Here is an 18,740-nt window from a genome sequence, read left to right on the forward strand (position 1 = left end):
TTCCATCTATCCTTCCTTCTTTCCATCCTTCCTTCCTTCCCTTTCTCAAACTACCATACACCAACTCAGGCTGGTTCTTCCCTTCCTGAAAAGAAACGGTGCAGCTTGGGCATTAAGCGGGGGGTCTCCAGAGAAACCCTTGCGATGGTTTCTGCAGTGCTTTTCACCTTCCTTCTGGAAAGAACCCAGAAACCTGCTTGCTTGTCTCAGCACTCCACTTGACAAGCCCCAACATCTGCTGCTCCCAGCCAAGAAGGCCGGGTTCTCCTTAGTCAGGAAAAAGGGACTCTTGGAACGGGGCAATTTAGCCCGGTGATTATCAACAACCAGTTAAGGTAGAGAGATTTATCACTGCGGCTGCTCAGAGTTGACAGGGACTTAATGGCACATCATCCATCCATCAATGTTAAGGTGGAATAACAAAATAACAGAGTTGGAAGGGACCTTGGAGGTCTTCTAGTCCCATCCCCTGCTCAGGCCGGAAACGCTACAATCTCTTCTTAAAAGCTCCCAGTGTTGGATCAGCATTCGCAACCTCTGGAGGCAAGTTTTCCACTGATTACGGTAATTGTTCTATCAGGAAATTTCTCCTTAGTTCCAGGTTGCTTCTCTCCTTCATTAGTTTCCACCCATTGCTTCTTGTCCTGCCTTCAGGTGCTTTGGAGAATAGCTTGACTCCCTCTTCTTTGTGGTTCCTGCAACTGTTCTTCATATGTTTTATCCTCCAGTCCCCTAATCATCTTTGTTGCTCTTCTCTGCATTTTCTAGGATCTCAACATCTTTTTTACATCGTGTGACTAAAGCTGGATGCCGTATTCCAAGTATAGTCTTAAGATAAAGGTAAAGGTTCCCCTCGCACATATGTGCTAGTCATTCCTGACTCTAGGGGGGCAATGCTCATCTCCATTTCAAAGCCGAAGAGCCAGCGCTGTCCGAAGACGTCTCCGTGGTCATGTGGCCGGCATGACTCAACGCCAAAGGCGCACGGAACGCTCTTATCTTCCCACCAAAGGTGGTCCCTATTTTTCTACTTGCATTTTTTTACATCCTTTCGAACTGCTAGGTTGGCAGAAGCTGGGACAAGTCATGGGAGCTCACCCCGTTACGCAGCACTGGGAATTCGAACCGCTGAAGCTCAGCATCTTAGCCACTGAGCCACTGCATCCCTAAGTGTAGTCTTACCAAGGCCTTATAAAGTGGTATTAACACTTCACGTGATCTTGATCGAAGCCTCCTTTGATTGTCTTCCTGACTGTCCACAGATACTGGGGAGATCCGTGCGACCCATCCCGCCTGACCAGGGAGGAGCAACGGACGTCCATCCTGACCTTGCAACGTTTTGCAGAGGTCCATTCCCACCCCTAGACTCAGACCGTGGCGCCTCCTTTCATAAAATCAGAGGCCCCGTCCTCGGCGGGACACGGCAGGCGATGCCAGCGAAGAAATGGCATCCGTTTCTGTCTTTAGCCTCCGGCAGAAGATGAGAACGTTGCCAGCTCAATGGCTTCCCTAATTAAAAATGATAGCCGTAGAAAAGAGCTTGTCTTAAAACTAATGAGCCTTTACCCGGCATCCTTTCAAAGGCGAAAAGAGGCCTCGCACGCCGTGGAGATCATGGATCGGTTGAACCAAGCGCCTTTTTTTTCCTCCAGGTTGTTGAGCACCAGAGCTCTGCCAGAGACCTCACATGGTGGGAAGGAAAAATCCCACAATAGCCACAAATGTCTTCTATGAACAGTCTTCTCCTGCCCGGTGGATTTTTTTTTCTGCAGGAAGAGAAGAAACGTGCTACAGGAGCCGACCGCATGGAAAGATACCCCGGTGATCTTGTAAGCAGGGGCTCCAAGATCTTACCAAGGGAAGGGGTTATTTGTAGCTCAGGGTTGAACTGTGGGGGTAACCCGGTGCTCTCTGAGCTTGGTGGTTTCCTTGCAGATGTTTCATGACCCAACTAGGGAACATCATCAGGGCTAGAAGGAGGGAGGTTTGCTCTCTATTTATAGACAGTAGCTTGCCCTGCCATTTCGTGGAGGTATGGTCTTCCCTTTGGTAATTCCTTGATTAGGGCATTGTTTACTGCTTGATTGTTCACCTGATACTAATAAAAGCGAATATTTGTAGCTCAGGGTTTATCTGTGGGGTCTTTTGTGCTCTCTGAGCTTGGTGGTTTTCTTGCAGAGGTTTCGTTTCCCAACAATAGACCTCACTAGTGTTCAGCCTTTAGGCTGGGCTTTCTGGAGACCATGTCTCCGTGGCTCGTACACGCTTGACTTGTGGAGGTCCTGAAAAAATGGAGGAAAAGATTTTGCAGATGGATTTAGTAGCCTGCGGAGAAGAGGCCACTGAGAGCCAGACGGGAAGGATCAGTCTGGGGCCACCAAGGAAGAACTAGATGATCCATCCAAAGCAGCTGGAGAAGACCACAGAGCTGAAGGAGACACCTAAAAGCTAAGGCTCAACAACAAACCATAAGACCACCCAGAAGCTGGAAGACCCAGCAGATGACCATCAAGACAAAGGGCCAACAAGAATGCACAGGATGGCAGATTTCAAGGAAATTGGTGGAACTGCAAATCTTGATAGGGCCAGATTTGACCAACGATAGATGCAAAAGGAAGCCAAGATGTTCTACCCCAATAATTTTTTAAAAATGTGGATGCATCACTCTTCAGTTGTCCCAAAGGTGCTTTTTCAAGAGGCACTTGGGCTTTCGGGTTTTTCTTTGAAGACATTTCGCTTCCCATCCAAGAAGCTTCTTCAGCTTCTTCTTAAGAGCCAATTGCTTCTTGAAAAAGCACCTTTGGGACAACCATGGCCTGGATGACTGAGAATCTCCATAGACATTTACTCTTCAGTTGCAAAAGCAGGTTATTTTCCTTTCCCATCTTGGTTTAATTTATGCTTAAGCCTTACTCTGGGGTGAGGACTTCATTATCGTCAGCAGGGAACGGCGAGGAGGCAGAAATCTTTGCAGGTCAACTGCGAATATCCCAGACATTCCCCAGTAGCTCCCAGCCCGTTTTGTCTTAATTATTTTAGTGTGCATCCAGTTCAGCTTTTTCCAAAACCGATTCTCCAGCCTGCGCTTTATGGCTTCTGATTTTAACTGCTTGTTTTTCCCATCTTCCCCGCCTGCCACCACACGCATGTACCGACTCCAGCACCGGAGGGGCATTCAACGTGCGCGGGGATAACATTGTGTGCCTCCGAAGAGGCCGACCCTGAACCGAAGTCGTGCCGGTGTAAAATGGGTCAGCCTTGAAAGGTACCAGCAGATTTCCTGACCGTCTGCGAGCTGCTTCTCTGGGAGCAGCCATTATTAAAGAGGGTCTCCCGAGATCTCTCGGTGGCCAGTCGATTTAGCAAGGATCCGGTGTTGTCCATCCTTTTTGAGCGAAGACCTTTGTTGTCTCTCTCTCTCTCTCTCCAGAGGCTGGAAGAGAAGCAAACAAGCGAGGTAGAAGATTGCTTGGGAGAAATCATTCTGAATAAATAAATTATGGCCTAGGAGCCGGCGGGACTTCCTCGTTCGGGGAAGCTGCATCGTCATCGGAGGAACAGCCACGTCGTCCCCATCACCCCGGCTGCCCAGGACTCCTGTAAAGTCAATTTAAGGAGCCGGCTAGTGAATCAAGCGCCGACTTGCAAACAGCTCCCATGCCGAGCTGGCACTTAGCCTGATGCTCAGGTCAACTGCCATCGCTCCGTCTCTGTTCCTCTCTCTTGCTTGCGGCTCTCGGTGAAAGGTTTCTCTTGCAAGGGGCTAAGTGGAGAGTCCGTATCCTCTGATTTTGTCGCACTGTTGTTGTTGTTGTTGTTGTCATCGTTGTCGTTTTCCTGGCTGGGTACCTTCAGCCCTCTCTTGCAAACGGGGGCTGCACCTACCTGGGGAAGGACAGGTGTTTGTTCTTCCTTGCCAGATGCTCTGAACCGGATCCTTTTATCTGGATGGTGCGTACCTGTTAGTGGGACATAGACGCCAGGGTTTCCCGCTTTTAAGATAGGTGGACTTCAATTCCCAGAATTCCCCAGCCGGCCATGAGTGTCCAGGGAAGTTGAGAAGGGTTTGTTCTGACCTGCCTGTTCACATTTGCTGTTCTTTTGTTGAAATGGCCTTCCTTCTCTTCCTAGTCAGAGTCCATTCAGCTGCTAAATAGGAAGCATTTCCCCTGCTCCTCATTTGCCCATCCTTTTGTCTGGGTTTCTAGCCGCCTCCTCCTACAAATCAGCATTTATTTCTTTTTCTTTCTTTCTTTCTTTCTTTCTTTCTTTCTTTCTTTTCTTTTCCTTCCTTCCTTTCCTCCTCCTCCTCCTCCCTCTCTCAATTAGTATTATTTCATCTTCCTCTTCTTTTCCTTCCTTCCTTCCTTTCCTCCTCCTCCTCCTTCCTCCCCCTTTTCCTTCCTCTTTCCTCCTCCTCCTCCTCCTCCTCTCAATTAGTATTATTTCATCTTCTTTTTTTCCTTCCTTCCTTCCTTTCCACCTCCTCCTCCTCCTTCCTCCCCCCTTCCCCTTCCTCCTCCTCTCAATTAGTATTATTTCTTCTTCTTCTTCTTTCCCTTCTCCTCTCAATCACCATTATTTCTTCTTCCTCCTCCTCCTCCTCCAAATATTTTCACCCTGGTCTTCTTTCCTACTGATACTCTTTGGGGCTGCTTCCTTCCTTTCCTCTCCCGATGACACCCAGCCCACCACCAATCTGAGCAATTAGGGGCCATCTAGAAATGGAAAAACAAAATCTCCCTTCTGGGCCTGTGATGTGAGTCAAAATAATTGCACATCCCAAAGACGATTCCCGGGCTGACTCACATTGCTTAACCAAACACACTTGGCTAATTGCTCTGTGCTGCTGGCATTATCTTTATTTATCATTATTTATTGCGCAGGGTGTCTAATAGGTGCTCGGTGCAGTATAACAAGAAGGAAAGAAGCAGCCAGCCCATTTCCCGGTTGCAGGGAGAGAAGGAATGATGGCCACCAGGAGACCCACTCCTGTTCCAAGTTCCCTGTACGGAGGGCAGTCAAGCATCTCCAGCAAACCACAAACCACCAGACTCCTGAATGAAAAATAACATCATAACTACGTAGTATGATGGACTGCAGGGCCGGCGCAACGTGTAACATGTTCACACTGGACTGCAATAGGACTGGGTGTTTTGTTAATATGATTTATTGGGTTAGGGGTTTTCTGTCTTCGCTGTGAGTTGTATTGTGTGTGGGGGGGGGGTGCACTGAGGGAGCTCAACCCATCTCATTGCACAAAATGTTGTGCGCTGACAATAAAGATTTGAATTGAATTGAAGGTGAGTAAATCCATTCCACAACAAAATTAAGTTTTTAATTTGTATTTCAACATTTCTCCAAGCCGGTTGATGGTCTCCTCGTCAGGGCATAGAAGATGCCCATTCCAGCTACGGGAAGACTAGTCCCTCCTTAGCAACATTGATGGCTGCATTTTGACTCTTTTAGTTTTACGCAATTTTGGGACAATTGTTTGGCCTCCCATAACCTTGTCTCTGTAAATTGGGCCTTCGTAAAAGGCTTCGAACTCCACACAGGGGAGAAAGCAGAGCCCAGACTGCAGGTGCAAACCTCCCACCGCCTCCCCCATGTTTCGTGCCATCATGGATATTATTATCATCACGCACCAAGCATGGCTTATTACTATTAATTAGGTTTGCAAATGAGAAATTCCTTTCTGGGCCCGCTTAAGCCAGCATGCAAAAACCGGATAAGGTACATTGGAGAGCATCTGGCTCCCGCAACGATAAGCAAGTTGCGCGGTGGAGAAATGTCAGCAATTTAGAAGGAACAGCGGTGGAGAAGAGCAAGCGGCGTCCTTAGCAAGCAAGACACAATTTTTTGTGTCTCTCCCACCTGATTTGCCCATCATGTTGATGGATAATTGCTGCCTGCTGGGTAAATGCAAATGCCCGGGAGTCCATCTGACAAATAAAGAGAAGATGTATAGGTTTATCCTTCCTCTCCTGCATCGGAACGTGCCACGGGAGCAGAAAGCTGGAGGATCTGAGTTGATTCCGAAGGATCAAGCTTCTAGACCTCATGGATGAGCAGGGAACAAAAGGGGAGGGGGGAAACACCCTTGATTCCATTCTGTGTTCAAGATCCAACTTGGGAAGAGTTTTTTTTTTTACAATGGTTGTGGGGTGAGCAATTTCTGGGTTTCACAACCTTGGCTATTTTTAAGGCACATGGACTTCAATTCCCAGAATTCCCCAGCATCGGTTACGATGATTGCAGCAGCCCAGGGTCATGTGATCATGTTTGTGAACTTCCCAACGGGGGAAGCCAGAGTTGCTCAACAGCCGTGCGATTCATTTAACGACTTCAGTGATTCGCTTAACACCCGTGGGAAAAGTTGCAAAACTGGGTGTGACTCATTTAATAAATCCTTGGCTTGCAATGGAAATTCTGGTCCCGATTAAACCAAACAAGGAGAGAAGCCACCTGGAATTAAGGAGAAACTTCCTAACAGTGAGAACAATGATCCAGTGGAACAGCTTGCCACCAGAAGTTGTGGGAGGCTCCATCACTGGAGGTTTTTAAGAAAAGACTGGACAGCCACTTGTCTCAAATTGTATAGGGTCTCCTGCTTGAGCAGGAGGTTGGATTAGAAGACCTCTAAGGTCCCTTCCAGCTCTATTCTATTCTAATTGTGGTCATAAGTTGAGAACCATCTGTATCCTTATCCATCCATCCATCCATCCATCCCTCTTCACTCTTTCTCCAAGAATGTCCTTGTTGTTGTTAGTTGTGAAGTCGTGTCCGACCCATTGCGACCCCATGGGCAACGTTCCTCCAGGCCTTCCTGTCCTCTACCATCCTCTGTAGTCCATTTAATCTCACGTTGACTGCTTCGGTGACTCCATCCATCCTCCTCATTCTCTATCGTCCCCTTCTTCTTTTGCCCTCCATCGTTCCCAGCATTAGGCTCTTCTCCAGGGAGTCCTTCCTTCCTTCCTTCTCATTAAGTGGCCAAAGTCTTTGAGTTTCCTCTTCAGGATCTGTCCTTCTAAAGAGCAGTCAGGGTTGATCTCCTCTAGGACTGACCGGTTGGATCGCCTTGCAGTCCAAGGGACTCGCAGGAATCTTCTCCAGCACCAGAGTTCTGATGGGCCGTCTGCTAAAATAAAGCCAGGACATGACACACACTTGAAAGTAAATCAGGAAGCCTGTAATTGTGGAGTGTGTCTGGTAAGAACAAAGAATGTTTATCTACAGGAAATATGCATGTGTAAATCTTGTAACAATTCTGGGTACTTAGAAAGCTGATAAAAGTAACAAGAGTTAGACAACTTGCAGGCCTCAGCTAAAAATTAGGAATACAGATGGCCTGCAGCCAATAAAATGTGTATTAGATAACTCCTTGGGGCATTCATTAGCCAAGGCTTAGGAATAGGGACAGCTAGAGACCAATAGAACGAATTGTAGAATTATTACTAAAATGTTTATTGGATGATATTTCTTATTATCTCACCTTGTCCCGCCTTTTCTTTTAGTGAAAATGTATAAAGCTTACTTAGTCCTTGGTTCTTGGCATTTTGGCCAGGAGCCCTTTTCTTTGGAGTACTCCAAAGAAGCAATCAGAAAATCTGCACCTCGTGTCTGGCATCCATCATTGGCTTTGGCACTAGGCTCAGGCCCGAATTGGGGACAACAGTTCAAAGGCCTCAATTCTTTGGCGCTCAGCCTTCCTTATGGTCCTATTGGAGCTTTTTTTTTTTTTTTTTAAACTTGATTTATATGCCGCCCTTCTCCGGAGACTCAGGGCGGCTTACAATGTGCTCAGCAATAGCCTTCATCCTTTTGTATATTTATACAAAGTCAGCTTATTGCCCCCACAACTGGGACAATCCTCATTTCACCTACCTTAGAAAGGATGGAAGGCTGAGTCAACCTTGAGCCTTGGCGAGATTCGAACCCTGCAGTAATTGCAAGCAGCTAGTCTTAATAACCAGCTTAATAACAGGGTGCCTTAGACCACTGTACTACCAAGGCTTTTCATCCTGCTCTACCCCTTCCCTGCCCTCACAGCCCTCCTGCCCAAAACCTTACGGCAACCTTTGAGCTTGTTTCAATTTCTTTTAATCACCCCCAAAATAAAAAACACCCCATCCCCAGAAAAGGATCTTGTTCCTACACAGATCGCACTGAAACACTGGTTTCTCCCCTCACCCAGGTCACTGAGGACTAGCGTGATGCTTTCCATCACGTCTTCCCTCCTTCCCTCCCTCCCAAGGAATCATTTAGAGAAGTTTGCCTCAGAGCCTCAGGACTGTGAAAACTTGCAAACTGCCCGACACTTGGGGAAAACAATTTGGGATTTGGAGGAGTTAAGAACCACCATGAAGAATATTAACATTCTTTATCTTCCTTTTTTGGCGGGCGGTGTGGGGCGATGCCGCGAGTGAGTCTCCGTGCAACGCTGGGAAATGAAATAATGGCAATTTAGACAACTGTTGCGGGCGGGAGAGAGGCGAAAAACGCATTAAACAAGTTCATCGGGTCCCTAATGTGTGTGATGTTCTGCAGCTCCAGAGGGACTGCAGAAGAAACACACACACAAAAAGAGATGTTTCCTAGTCACTCGCCTTTATTTCTCTCCCCTCCTTTAATCGGGAAACGGTTAGGCTCGCTCTCCTGCAGGCCTTTGACTGATGTATCTAACCATGATTTCATACTTTCTTCCTCTAGAGGTTTCTCTCTCTTTTTTTTTTTTTTTTGGTTCCTCCATGCTTTGATTCTCTTTTAATGAACCCTTTGATTAAATAAAAATGACATAAACCTATTTTTAATATAGAAGCAAACCGGCGGAGGGGAGAGAAGGACGAGGGGATTCTGGAAATGGCATCTTCTGTAGAGGAAGGAATCCAGATGTTCAGTCCAAACAGGATGGAGGGCGGATTTATACATGGGAAGGAAGAGATCTCATGGCCTTCAACTTCCAAAATCTGCAGAGCAACCTCTGGTCCCTGCAGGATTTTCTGTTGTGGCACCCTGGCTATCCTGCATCAGGGCAGGCCACAGGAAGAGAAAGCTGAAAGATTCAAGTTTCCAGACCTCATGAATAAGGAGAAACAGAAATAGGGTGGGTGGGGGGTGGGGGGATACATTTGATTCCACTCTGTGTTTAACATCCAACTTGGGTAGAGTCCAGTTATGGAGTGAGCATTTTCTTCTAGCACAACCGTAGCACCCTAATAAAGGAGAATTTTTGTAGCTCAGGGTTGAAACGAGGGCTCCTTGGTGCTCTCTGAGCTTGCTTGTTTTCTCGCAAGTTCCTAGCCATCTGTCAGAAATGGTGTAGGGTCTCCTGCTTGAGGGGGGGCGGGTTGGACTAGATGACCTACAAGGTCCCTTCCAACATTCTCTTCTCTTCTCTTCTCTTCTCTTCTCTTCTCTTCTCTTCTCTTCTCTTCTCTTCTCTTCTCTTCTCTTCTCTTCTCCCCTCCCCTCCCCTCCCCTCCCCTCCCCTCCCCTCTCCTCTCCTCTCCTCTCCTCTCTTCTCTTCCCTTCCCTTCCCTTCCCTTCCCTTCCCTTCCATTCCAATACTATTCTATTGTATTCCAATTCCTATTCTTTTCTATTCTCTCCCGAGAGCCTTCCCCAGCACCACCATTTGAAGTCCACCCATCTTAAAGCTGGGGAAACAGTGATCTCAAACAAACTATTACCGCTTTAATTCTTATTTTGAATGGCAAATAGCTCTTTCAGAGGAGGGGGAGAAACCATCTTCTGGAACAGCCCCGGGGAGGGTGAACCTCCTTTGCAATATTTTGTCCAGGGAGGGACAAAATATTGTATTTCCAATATGCAGCTGTGACGGGATGTTCCGAATGGGGCCCCGAAGAACCATTTCTCACGCCTGGAAAGTTAATGACTGATCTCCAGCACAAGTTTACCATTTAATTGAAATATGGCAGGCAAGAACCGGTAGGATGATTAATGCCGTCGTTAATCACCCAGGGCTCAGCAGCAACCCCACGCTGGGTCTAAAATAACGCTGAGCAGAAGCCCAACCGGGCTAACCAATAATCCTGGTGGAGCCCAGCAATTTGGAGGAAAGGAAGAGGGGAGAAGAAGGAGGAGACTATCAAACAGATGCCCATCTCTGCCGATATTTCGGTCTCTGCGGACGCGGTTGGGAAGGGGTTCTCGTTTTATCTTGTAAAGGGGGAGGGTGTTGGAAGAATGGAATCTAATGGAATGGGATGGGATGGGATGGGATGGGATGGGATGGGATGGGATGGGATGGGATGGAATGGAATGAATAGAATAGAATAGAATAGAATAGAATAGAATAGAATAGAATAGAATAGAATAGAATAGAATAGAATAGAATAGAATAGAATAGAATAGAATAGAAAATATGGAATGGAATGGAATGGAATGGAATGGAATGGAATGGAATGGAATGGAATGGAATGGAATGGAATGGAATGGAATAGAATAGAATAGAATTCTTTATTGGCCAAGTGTGATTGGACACACAAGGAATTTGTCTTGATGCATATGCTCTCAGTGTACATAAAAGAAAAGATACATTCATCAATATCCATCTGGTTTAGTTGCAAGCTGGGAGAAAGCCACTGGAAATATGGAGGCTGATTGGAAAGATGGTTTAACGATGAAGCAGGATCACATGGGTTTGTGGTCCTGGACAGCTGATCACATGGAGTTGAGAATGAGGAGGAGGAAGAATAATAATAATAATAATAATAATAATAATAATAATAATAATAATAACAACAACTACTACTACTACTACTACTGCTACTACTACTACTACTACTACTATTACTACTACTACTACTGGTCCTGTGGGCGTTGCTTGGTGGGTGTGGGGTGTGGCTTGGTGGGCGTGGCAGGGGAAGGTTATTGCAAAATCCCCATTTTCTCCCGCTCAGCTGGGACTCGGGAGGCAGAGAATAGTTGGGGGCGGGGCCAGTCAGCATTTTTACTACCGGTTCTCCCAACTACTCAAAATTTCCGCCACCGGTTCTCCAGAACTGGTCAGAAACTGCTGAAACCCACCTCTGACCGAAACATACCATCGCGGCACCAGGAGACGCCAGAGTGAAAGAAAAAGGAATGGCTCTTTGAGGGTTTAAGGTTGCTGATCCCTGGTATAGAGTCTCCTGCTTGGGCTGGATTTGGATTAGAAGACCTCCACCGTCCCCTCCCCAAGGCTATTCTGTAACTAGTTAAGCTTTTGCAAAATAAAATCGCCCCCCATCCCCCACAATTCCCCCTCCCACAGGGTGACTCAATCTTCATGCCACTGAAGGATCAATTTCCCATTAGCACATATTTTTTTCCCTCCTCCGTGAGCATCTCAGCCAAACCAGGGCTAAAAGAAAAGGAGGGGGAGAGAAGAGAGGGGTTTTGTATTGAAAAGAAGCATGACTCACCAATTCAGGGAGGAAGACCCCTCCCCAGATCTGGCCTTCCTGAATGCGAGAGGAACCCTCTCTTTTAGCTGGAGCTCAGAAAGCAATTAAAACAATTTTAAAAATAATAAAAATAACTTTTCTGTTGTAAGAGGAGGGGAGGTGACGGGGGACTTTCATCCCAACTGTTGCGTCTCTGCAACGATGCTTAGCTGTGGCTTATCAAAGAAACCAACATGGGTTTGATCATAGTTTGTGGAGAAGCCACGTTACCATGGGTTGACGTTACCATCCCTGCCAAAATAAACATTATGACAATGTTTCTCAACCTTGGGCCCCTTGAAGATGGGTGGACTTCAACTCCCAGAATTCCCCCAGCCTGGGGAATTCTGGGAGTTGAAGTCCACCCATCTTCAAGGGACCCAAGGTTGAGAAACATTGGAGTAGGGAAAGGCTTTAATGGTGGAGAAAGAAGGGATATGGGATCCTTAGCCGTCTTCCAGAAAGTGTGAAGATAAACCAAGATTGCTAACCGAGATTCAGAACCATAATCCACAGCCAGCAGGAAGATGCTGACGGAGAAGGCATTCAGCAATGGCAAGCTTTTCTATGGAACTCTGCTGCCCTCTAGAGGAATTACTGTGCGAATGTTTCCACAATGGCACACCCGCCAGATGTGCAGGGACTTCAACTCCCAGGATTCCTTAGCCAGCCTCGCATGGAACTCTGGGAGACGAAGTACAAACAGCCCTAGAAGGCAGCAAATGAGGAATGCCTCCTGAACATGCTTTTTTCCATTTTCATCTTGTACAAGTTGGCTAAGATAGATAGATAGATAGATAGATAGATAGATAGATAGATAGATAGATAGATAGATAGATCAATGTAACCGTGGAACAGTTTGCAAGCATTTTCTCAGCTGGAGGGAAAAGCTTCTCAGAAATTTTCTGTATAATAATTTCTGAGCTGGGGGTTGTTTTTTCCCCCCTGAAGAACTGGGTGTTTTTTGGTTCTCTTCTCGCATGACTTATTTCTGTTCCAAAGCACTTCGTCTATGTTTTGCATTAATTTGTGTCTTTCAACCCTTGAGAGCACGGTGGCTCCCTTGCCCCCCCCCCTCGTCCCCCCCCCAGTCCATCAGCCCTTGCAAATAAATCATATCGAAATTAAAGGTCTGCGGTTTTCAGGAAAGAAAATAAGGGCCGTTAATCTCAGCGACATGCCTCCAAGTATGAATCAGTGCTCCTTAAATCAATGGGGTTTAAATTAACATTTGCTATATTGGGCGAATCGGCCGTATTAATTAGGAACATTTTGATCAACTATAAAAAGATGTTGCCAATTAATCACTGGGTCCGTGTATTAAAAGCCCCCCCTTTAATGCATGATTGGGGTTTTTCTTTTTTTTTTAGAAAAGGAGTTCGATTGAATGGTTCTGTTTTGGGGAAGGCCCACTTCCCCATTCAGGGACGCCACCCCCTCCCCAGATTGGTTACGTATGGATGGAAGCGGTGGAAGGACGGAGATTTAAACCCACAAGCTGCATGCACACAATCCATAAACCAGAATGTGGTTTTGCTTGTTTCTCCCTTAGCCTAAAGCAGGCTCTCTCAACCTTGGCAACTTGAAGGTGCAGCAGACTAAAGTGCTGTTAAGTAGCACCAGCTGCCTGCAATTACTGCAAGTTCGAATCTCACCAGGCTCCAGGTTTGATTCAGCCTTCCATCCTTCCGAGGTAGGTAAAATGAGGATTCGGATTGTGGGGGCAATAAGCTGACTTTGTATAAAAAAGAACACCGCTTAGGGGAGGCCGAAAGCCCTACTAAGCAGGGATATACAAAAGTATGAAGGCTATTGGTTAACGCATTGTAAGCCGCCCTGAGTCTCCGGAGAAGGGCGGCATATAAATCGAACCAATAAATAAATAAATAAATAAATAAATAAATAAATAAATAAATAAATAAATAAATAAATAAATAAATAAATAAATAAATAAATAAATAAACTCCCAGAATTCCCCAGCCAGAATAGATGGACTTCAACTCCCAGAATTCCCCAGCCAGCCTTGCTAGAGAATTCTGGGAATTGAAGTCCGCACATCTTAAAGCTGCCAAGGTTGAGAAACACCGGCATAATATATCAACCCAGCCATTCTGGTTTAATGTTTAGCATGTTGTTTGATTCCGGCTTAGTCAATAAACCATGGCTAAGATCTTCCTGCTCCTTAGTGCAGCTCCCTCCGCCCTTCTCCAGCCCGCTGCCCCTCTTCTCTCTTTGGCATCCAGGTTTGCAATGCCAACTTTCGCTTTGGGGCAGCGAGGCGGCCGACGTCTCCCGCTTCGCTTCGACCCAAGGTCCGCTTCCCTCGGGGCCGCGCGGAGTCAAACCGAAGAGGCTCTGCACACGCCCAGAGACTCCAGGGCTTCGGGGAAGCGCTCCGCCCAGCTTGGCGCTCCGCCCGGGAGGAGGGGACGCGAGCAGAAGCTGCTCAGACCGGCGGAGGCGGAGGAAACGATCGCTTGGAAAGTAAGCAGGCAAGGCAGGGCGAGCGAGCGAGCGAGGTCGGAGGAAGCGGGCTGCAAGCGGAGATCCGGGCCGGCCGTAGACAACCGAACCCAGGCGAGCCACGCGCCCTGGAGAGCCGCAGCTGCACCCGCCCGCATCCTGCGCGCACGCCCGGCTGGCTGGAGAGGCGGAGGCCGGGTGAGCGCTGCGCGTTCCCGCTTCTCTCCTCCGGGCAAGGGGGCCCTAACGCCGGACCACCCGCCCACCCCCCCGACCCCTTGGACGGCGCGGCTTGGGAGGGTTTTGCATTCCGGCCTTCTGGCGCGCCTCCGCCGCTTCCACCGGAGAGGGCAGCCTGGCAGCTAAGGCGTCCTCCCTCCCACCCGCCAGCCCTCCAGGCTTGGCACGCGGGTTCCGGGGTTGGCACGAGGCGCCGGTGGTGGTTTGGGGCTGGGGCAGCGAAGCCGAGTCCGTTGGAAAAAGCTTCGCAGGAGAGAAAGTGAACGCAGAGATTTGGGACCCAGGCAAGGGCGACATAAGCGATAGTGAAAGTGGTTTTACCCATTCATTGTTTTTTGCTTTGTGGTTGAGAGAAGGGAGGGAGGGAGGGAGGGAGGGAAGAAACAAAAGAGGGAAGGAAGGAGGGAGGGAGGAAGAAAGGAGGGAGGGAGGAATAGAGGGAAGAATGAAACAAAAGAGGGAAGGAGGAGGGAGGGAGGAAAGGAAGAAGGGAGGAACAGAGGGAGGAAAGAAACAAAAGACGGAAGGAAGGAGGAAGGAAAGGAAAGGAAGGAAGGAATAGAGGGAGGAAAGAAACAAAAGAGGGAAGGAGGAGGGAGGGAGGAAAGGAAGGAAGGAGGGAGGGAGGAATAGAGGGAGGAAAGAAACAAAAGAGGGGAGGAGGAAGGAAGGAAAGGAAGGAAGAAGGGAGGAATAGAGGGAGGAAAGAAACAAAAGAGGGAAGGAGGAGGAAGGAAGGAAAGGAAAGAAGGAAGGAGGGAGGGAGGAATAGAGGGAGGAAAGAAACAAAGGAGGAAGGGAGAAAGGAAGGAAGGTGGGAGGAATAGAGGGAGGAAAGAAACAAAAGAGGGAAGGAAAGAGGGAGGGAGGGAGGAGGAAGGAAGGAAAGGAAGGAAGAAGGGAGGAATAGAGGGAGGAAAGAAACAAAAGACGGAAGGAAGGAGGAAGGAAAGGAAAGGAAGGAAGGAATAGAGGGAGGAAAGAAACAAAAGAGGGAAGGAGGAGGAAGGAAGGAAAGGAAGGAAGGAAGGAGGGAGGGAGGAATAGAGGGAGGAAAGAAACAAAAGAGGGAAGGAAGGAGGAAGGAAAGGAAAGGAAGGAAGGAAGGAGAGGTAGGTGATAGGTGGAAGCAGGAAGGAAGGAAATCCAGATAGACAGACATACTGTGCCACTTAGAGATGGATGCTTGGAACAGTTGGGGCTTAAGGTTAAGATTTCTTTGCCAAGCAAACTTTTCTCTTGGTCTCCTTACTGACAAGTTAACTGTGAAGATCCAGGGTCCAAATCAAGGACCGTCTGCCCAAGGAGCAGGAGCGTAGCCTTCTCTCACGGAGAGAAGTTGGCTTGAAAGCATCTGGAGATGTTGCGTTGTCCTCCTTACTGATGGTTTCCTTTAGGGCAAAGGGCCGATTCCTGCTATGGCGACCGAGCCCATCCCAGTCTCAAAGCAGAGCAGAGAAATCGTGGGTGGCATCCCGACGGAGGTGGTCTGCACCGCCTTTGGAGCCACGATCTTGGTGGTGGTGACCCAGTATGGAAAGATGGGGACGCTGGTCTCGGTGGAGCCTGACGCAGTGCCTGATGGGATCAACAGACCTTTGTGGACCACCAAGGTTCTCCTCGGCAAAGATGAGGTATTCTTCCTCCCATCCCTATCTCAGTTACCGCCAAGTATCTGCCTTGACTTCCTTTCTCCTTTTTTCCTTCCTTTGTTTTCTTGGGAGTCCACCAGCTAGCTTTCTTTCTTTCTTTCTTTCTTTCTTTCTTTCTTTCTTTCTTTCTTTCTTTCTTTCTTTCTTTCTTTCTTTCTTTCTTTCCTTTCTTTCTTTCCTTTCTTTCTTTCTTTCTTGAAAAAGTTTTTTATTTTTATCTCTTATACACATATTGTAAATGTGCATTCTCTTATCCATAATCGATCGTGTATATACATATTTTTTCTAACGAAAGCATAAAAATAAAGACATTTTAATCACATTTGGGGCTGCTCTTCTACCTTCTCTTTTCCCTCTTTTCACAACAAACCTTCTTTTCCTTCTTTCTTTCCCCTCCCTCCCTCTCCTTTCCTCTTCTACTTTCTTCCTCCTCTCCTCCCCTACTTCCCCTTCCTCTTTTTTTTTTTTTAAATTTGATTTATATGCCGCCCTTCTCCGGAGACTCAGGGCGGCTTACAGTGTGTTAAGCAATAGCCTTCATCCTTTTGTATATTTATACAAAGTCAGCTTATTGCCCCCACAAACTGGGTCCTCAATTTACCTACCTTAGAAAGGATGGAAGGCTGAGTCGACCTTGAGCCTTGGTGAGATTCAAACTTACAGTAATTGCAGACAGCTGGTGTTAATCACAATGCTATTAGTCTGCTGAGCCACCAGGCTCTTCCCCACTCCTCCCGTCTTTTCCCCCTTTCTCACCTTCTCTCCTGCTCTTGTCCCCTATCCTTTCTTCCTCTCCTTCCCCTTTCTTCCATTCCTTTCTCTCCCTCTCCTCCTCTATCCCTTTACTCCTCTCTCCTTTCTTTCTCCTTTGTGCAATATTTCCCTTATTTGGTATCCGAGCAACTCCAATTTTCTGATAATATATACTTTCTTTTCAATTTCTTTCCCGTTTTACCCAATCTATCATTTCATATTTGTACATTTATAATCTTCTTTCATAAATGGAAAAGGAGGATGGGGGAAAAAAAAGGACACCAGCTTTCTTGATGGCTTAGCCAGATGACCACACCATGGAGGGAAGAGGTGGAGAAGGCGAAGTTGGGGGAGAAATGTTCTCTTAAGATCTTCTTGGCTTGGTTTCAGCCTCTCGTCCACATCTCCGCCAAGCATCTGGTCAGCTCGGTGTCTCAGGAAGCTGGCAACAAGACTGTTCTACTAGCCATGGCCCTGAAGGACAAAAGCATTGAAGGCATCCGGGCGTTGAAGGAACTCATCCACCAATGCCGAGTGTGGTGATGATGGGCTGGAAGAATTCTTTGGATGCCAGAGATGTCTGGCTGAGGTTAATGTTGGTTTGGATGCAGACTTGATTGTGTACATTGGGGTGTCCAACCTTGGCAACCTTAAGTCTTGTGGACTTCAACTCCCAGAATTCCCCAGCCAGCTGTGCTGGCTGGGGAATTCTGGGAGTTGAAGTCCACAGGTCTCAAAATCAGGTCTTTAAGTCCACAGGTCTTAAAGTTGCCAAGATTGGACTCTCGATGTACGTGTTCACTTTTTTCTTATTTTGAACCTTGATAATGAACATTTGTGGGTAAGCTGACACAACGGGTGTCCATTCAAGTTACACAAACATTCACAAATACCTGTTCCAAAACTTGCTGTAACCATTAAAAACTTTGATGTTGCACCTACCTAGAAATTAGCCTCAGCAAATTTTACATCAGGTTTTCCTTGTAGTTAATTGGATTTTTCTGCGGAAACCCATGGAAGTTTCAAGAGTTGAACAGGAGGCAGCTTTTTCCCAGCTGTAGTATTTAACAAACGCACACACTTCATTTTTTTCCCCTTACATTTCAGTTTTATAGCACATCGGAAGTAGTTCAGATCACATCTTCCTATTGAGAGTTTCCTCTCCATCCTTTCTCATTCCGAAAACAGCCCGAATAAATTCAGAATAGCTTTGCTGCCATCTTCGGAAACTACGGTTATTTTGTTTTTGTTTGAGTAAAACAATAAAGGAATTGCAATATGTTTCCAGTAATGTTGGTCTGTCTAATTGACTCCTTAAAAAAGAAAGTTAAAAAGCATTGTTTCCACCCTAACTTGCTGATGATCATGTCTGGCTGGGAAATTCTGGGAGTTGAAGTCCAAACGTCTTAAAGGGGCCAAGACTGAGAAAGTCTGGAACGGACCGTGAAAGGTGGAAAACATAATAAACTGAAATTTATTTCAGGTGGCGCAGTGGTTAGGGTGCAGTACTGCAGCTACTTCAGCTGACTGCTAGTTCAGCAGATCAGCGGATCAAATCTCACCGGCTCAAGGTTGACTCAGCCTTCCATCCTTCCGAGGTGGGTAAAATGAGGACCCAGATTGTTAGGGGGCAATAGGCTATTTAGTATACTGCCTTTGGTGTAAGCCGCCCAGAGTCCTCGGAGAGTGGGCGGCATAGAAATATGAATAATAAAATAAAAAATAAATGATGACTTTGGTTTCAGAAATTAACACGGGAAGGGGAGGTGACTTAGCTGGGCAAATCCCCGCAGTTTTTCTTGGCAAGATTTCCCAAATGGTTGGTCCTTGCCTGCTTCCTAGGGCTGAGAGAGGGACTGACCAAAGTCACCTAGCTAGTTTCTAGCCTCTGCCCTTAATCGCTACGCTACCTCTAGGTTTTAAATCTTTCAGTCCTATAAGCTTCTATTCCCGGGGCAGGCAATTATGGCAATTTGATGACCTGTGGACTTCAACTCCCAGAATTCCTGAGCCAGCCTGGGAATTCTGGGAGTTGAAGTCCACAGGTTGTAAAGTGGTCACAGTTGCTCTCCCTTGCTCTATTCCTCGCCCCCCCCCCCATAAAGGAATTTGTGGCTTTCTTGGTTATGAGTGACATGATAACTATTTGAGGAGCTGTCACAGAGAAGACGGGTGAACC

At 47.0% G+C, this 18,740-nt stretch overlaps 1 protein-coding gene across 2 annotated transcripts; it reads left to right on the top strand.

Annotated features, from left to right (window-relative positions):
* The first annotated feature begins 13,882 nt into the window (after positions 1 to 13,882).
* PSMG3 (proteasome assembly chaperone 3) lies at positions 13,883 to 17,852 on the top strand. 2 transcript variants are annotated; one of them, XM_070954911.1, is made up of 3 exons: positions 13,883 to 13,937; positions 15,554 to 15,790; positions 16,952 to 17,852. In XM_070954911.1, exons 2-3 carry the CDS (start codon positions 15,575 to 15,577, stop codon positions 17,102 to 17,104), a joined length of 369 nt encoding a protein of 122 aa, XP_070811012.1. In that variant the 5' UTR covers positions 13,883 to 13,937; positions 15,554 to 15,574; the 3' UTR covers positions 17,105 to 17,852. The 2 variants fall into 2 exon arrangements, with proteins under 2 accessions (XP_070811012.1, XP_070811014.1); XM_070954913.1 differs by lacking the exon at positions 13,883 to 13,937 and adding an exon at positions 13,947 to 14,114.
* Positions 17,853 to 18,740: the final 888 nt, after the last annotated feature.

This window comes from Pituophis catenifer, unplaced genomic scaffold (assembly GCF_029215685.1).
Source record: "Pituophis catenifer annectens isolate HBS135680 unplaced genomic scaffold, rPitCat1.0.hap2 SCAF_16, whole genome shotgun sequence".
Classification (NCBI taxonomy): Eukaryota; Metazoa; Chordata; class Lepidosauria; order Squamata; family Colubridae; genus Pituophis; species Pituophis catenifer.

What these genes read in the sequence shown, in the direction of transcription:
- PSMG3 (XM_070954911.1), top strand. Translation starts at nt 15,575, where the DNA reads ATGGCGACCGAGCCCATCCCAGTCTCAAAGCAGAGCAGAGAAATCGTG. An exon ending in TTCTCCTCGGCAAAGATGAG is followed by an intron (nt 15,791 to 16,951) that starts GTATTCTTCCTC and finishes GCTTGGTTTCAG; the next exon opens with CCTCTCGTCCACATCTCCGC.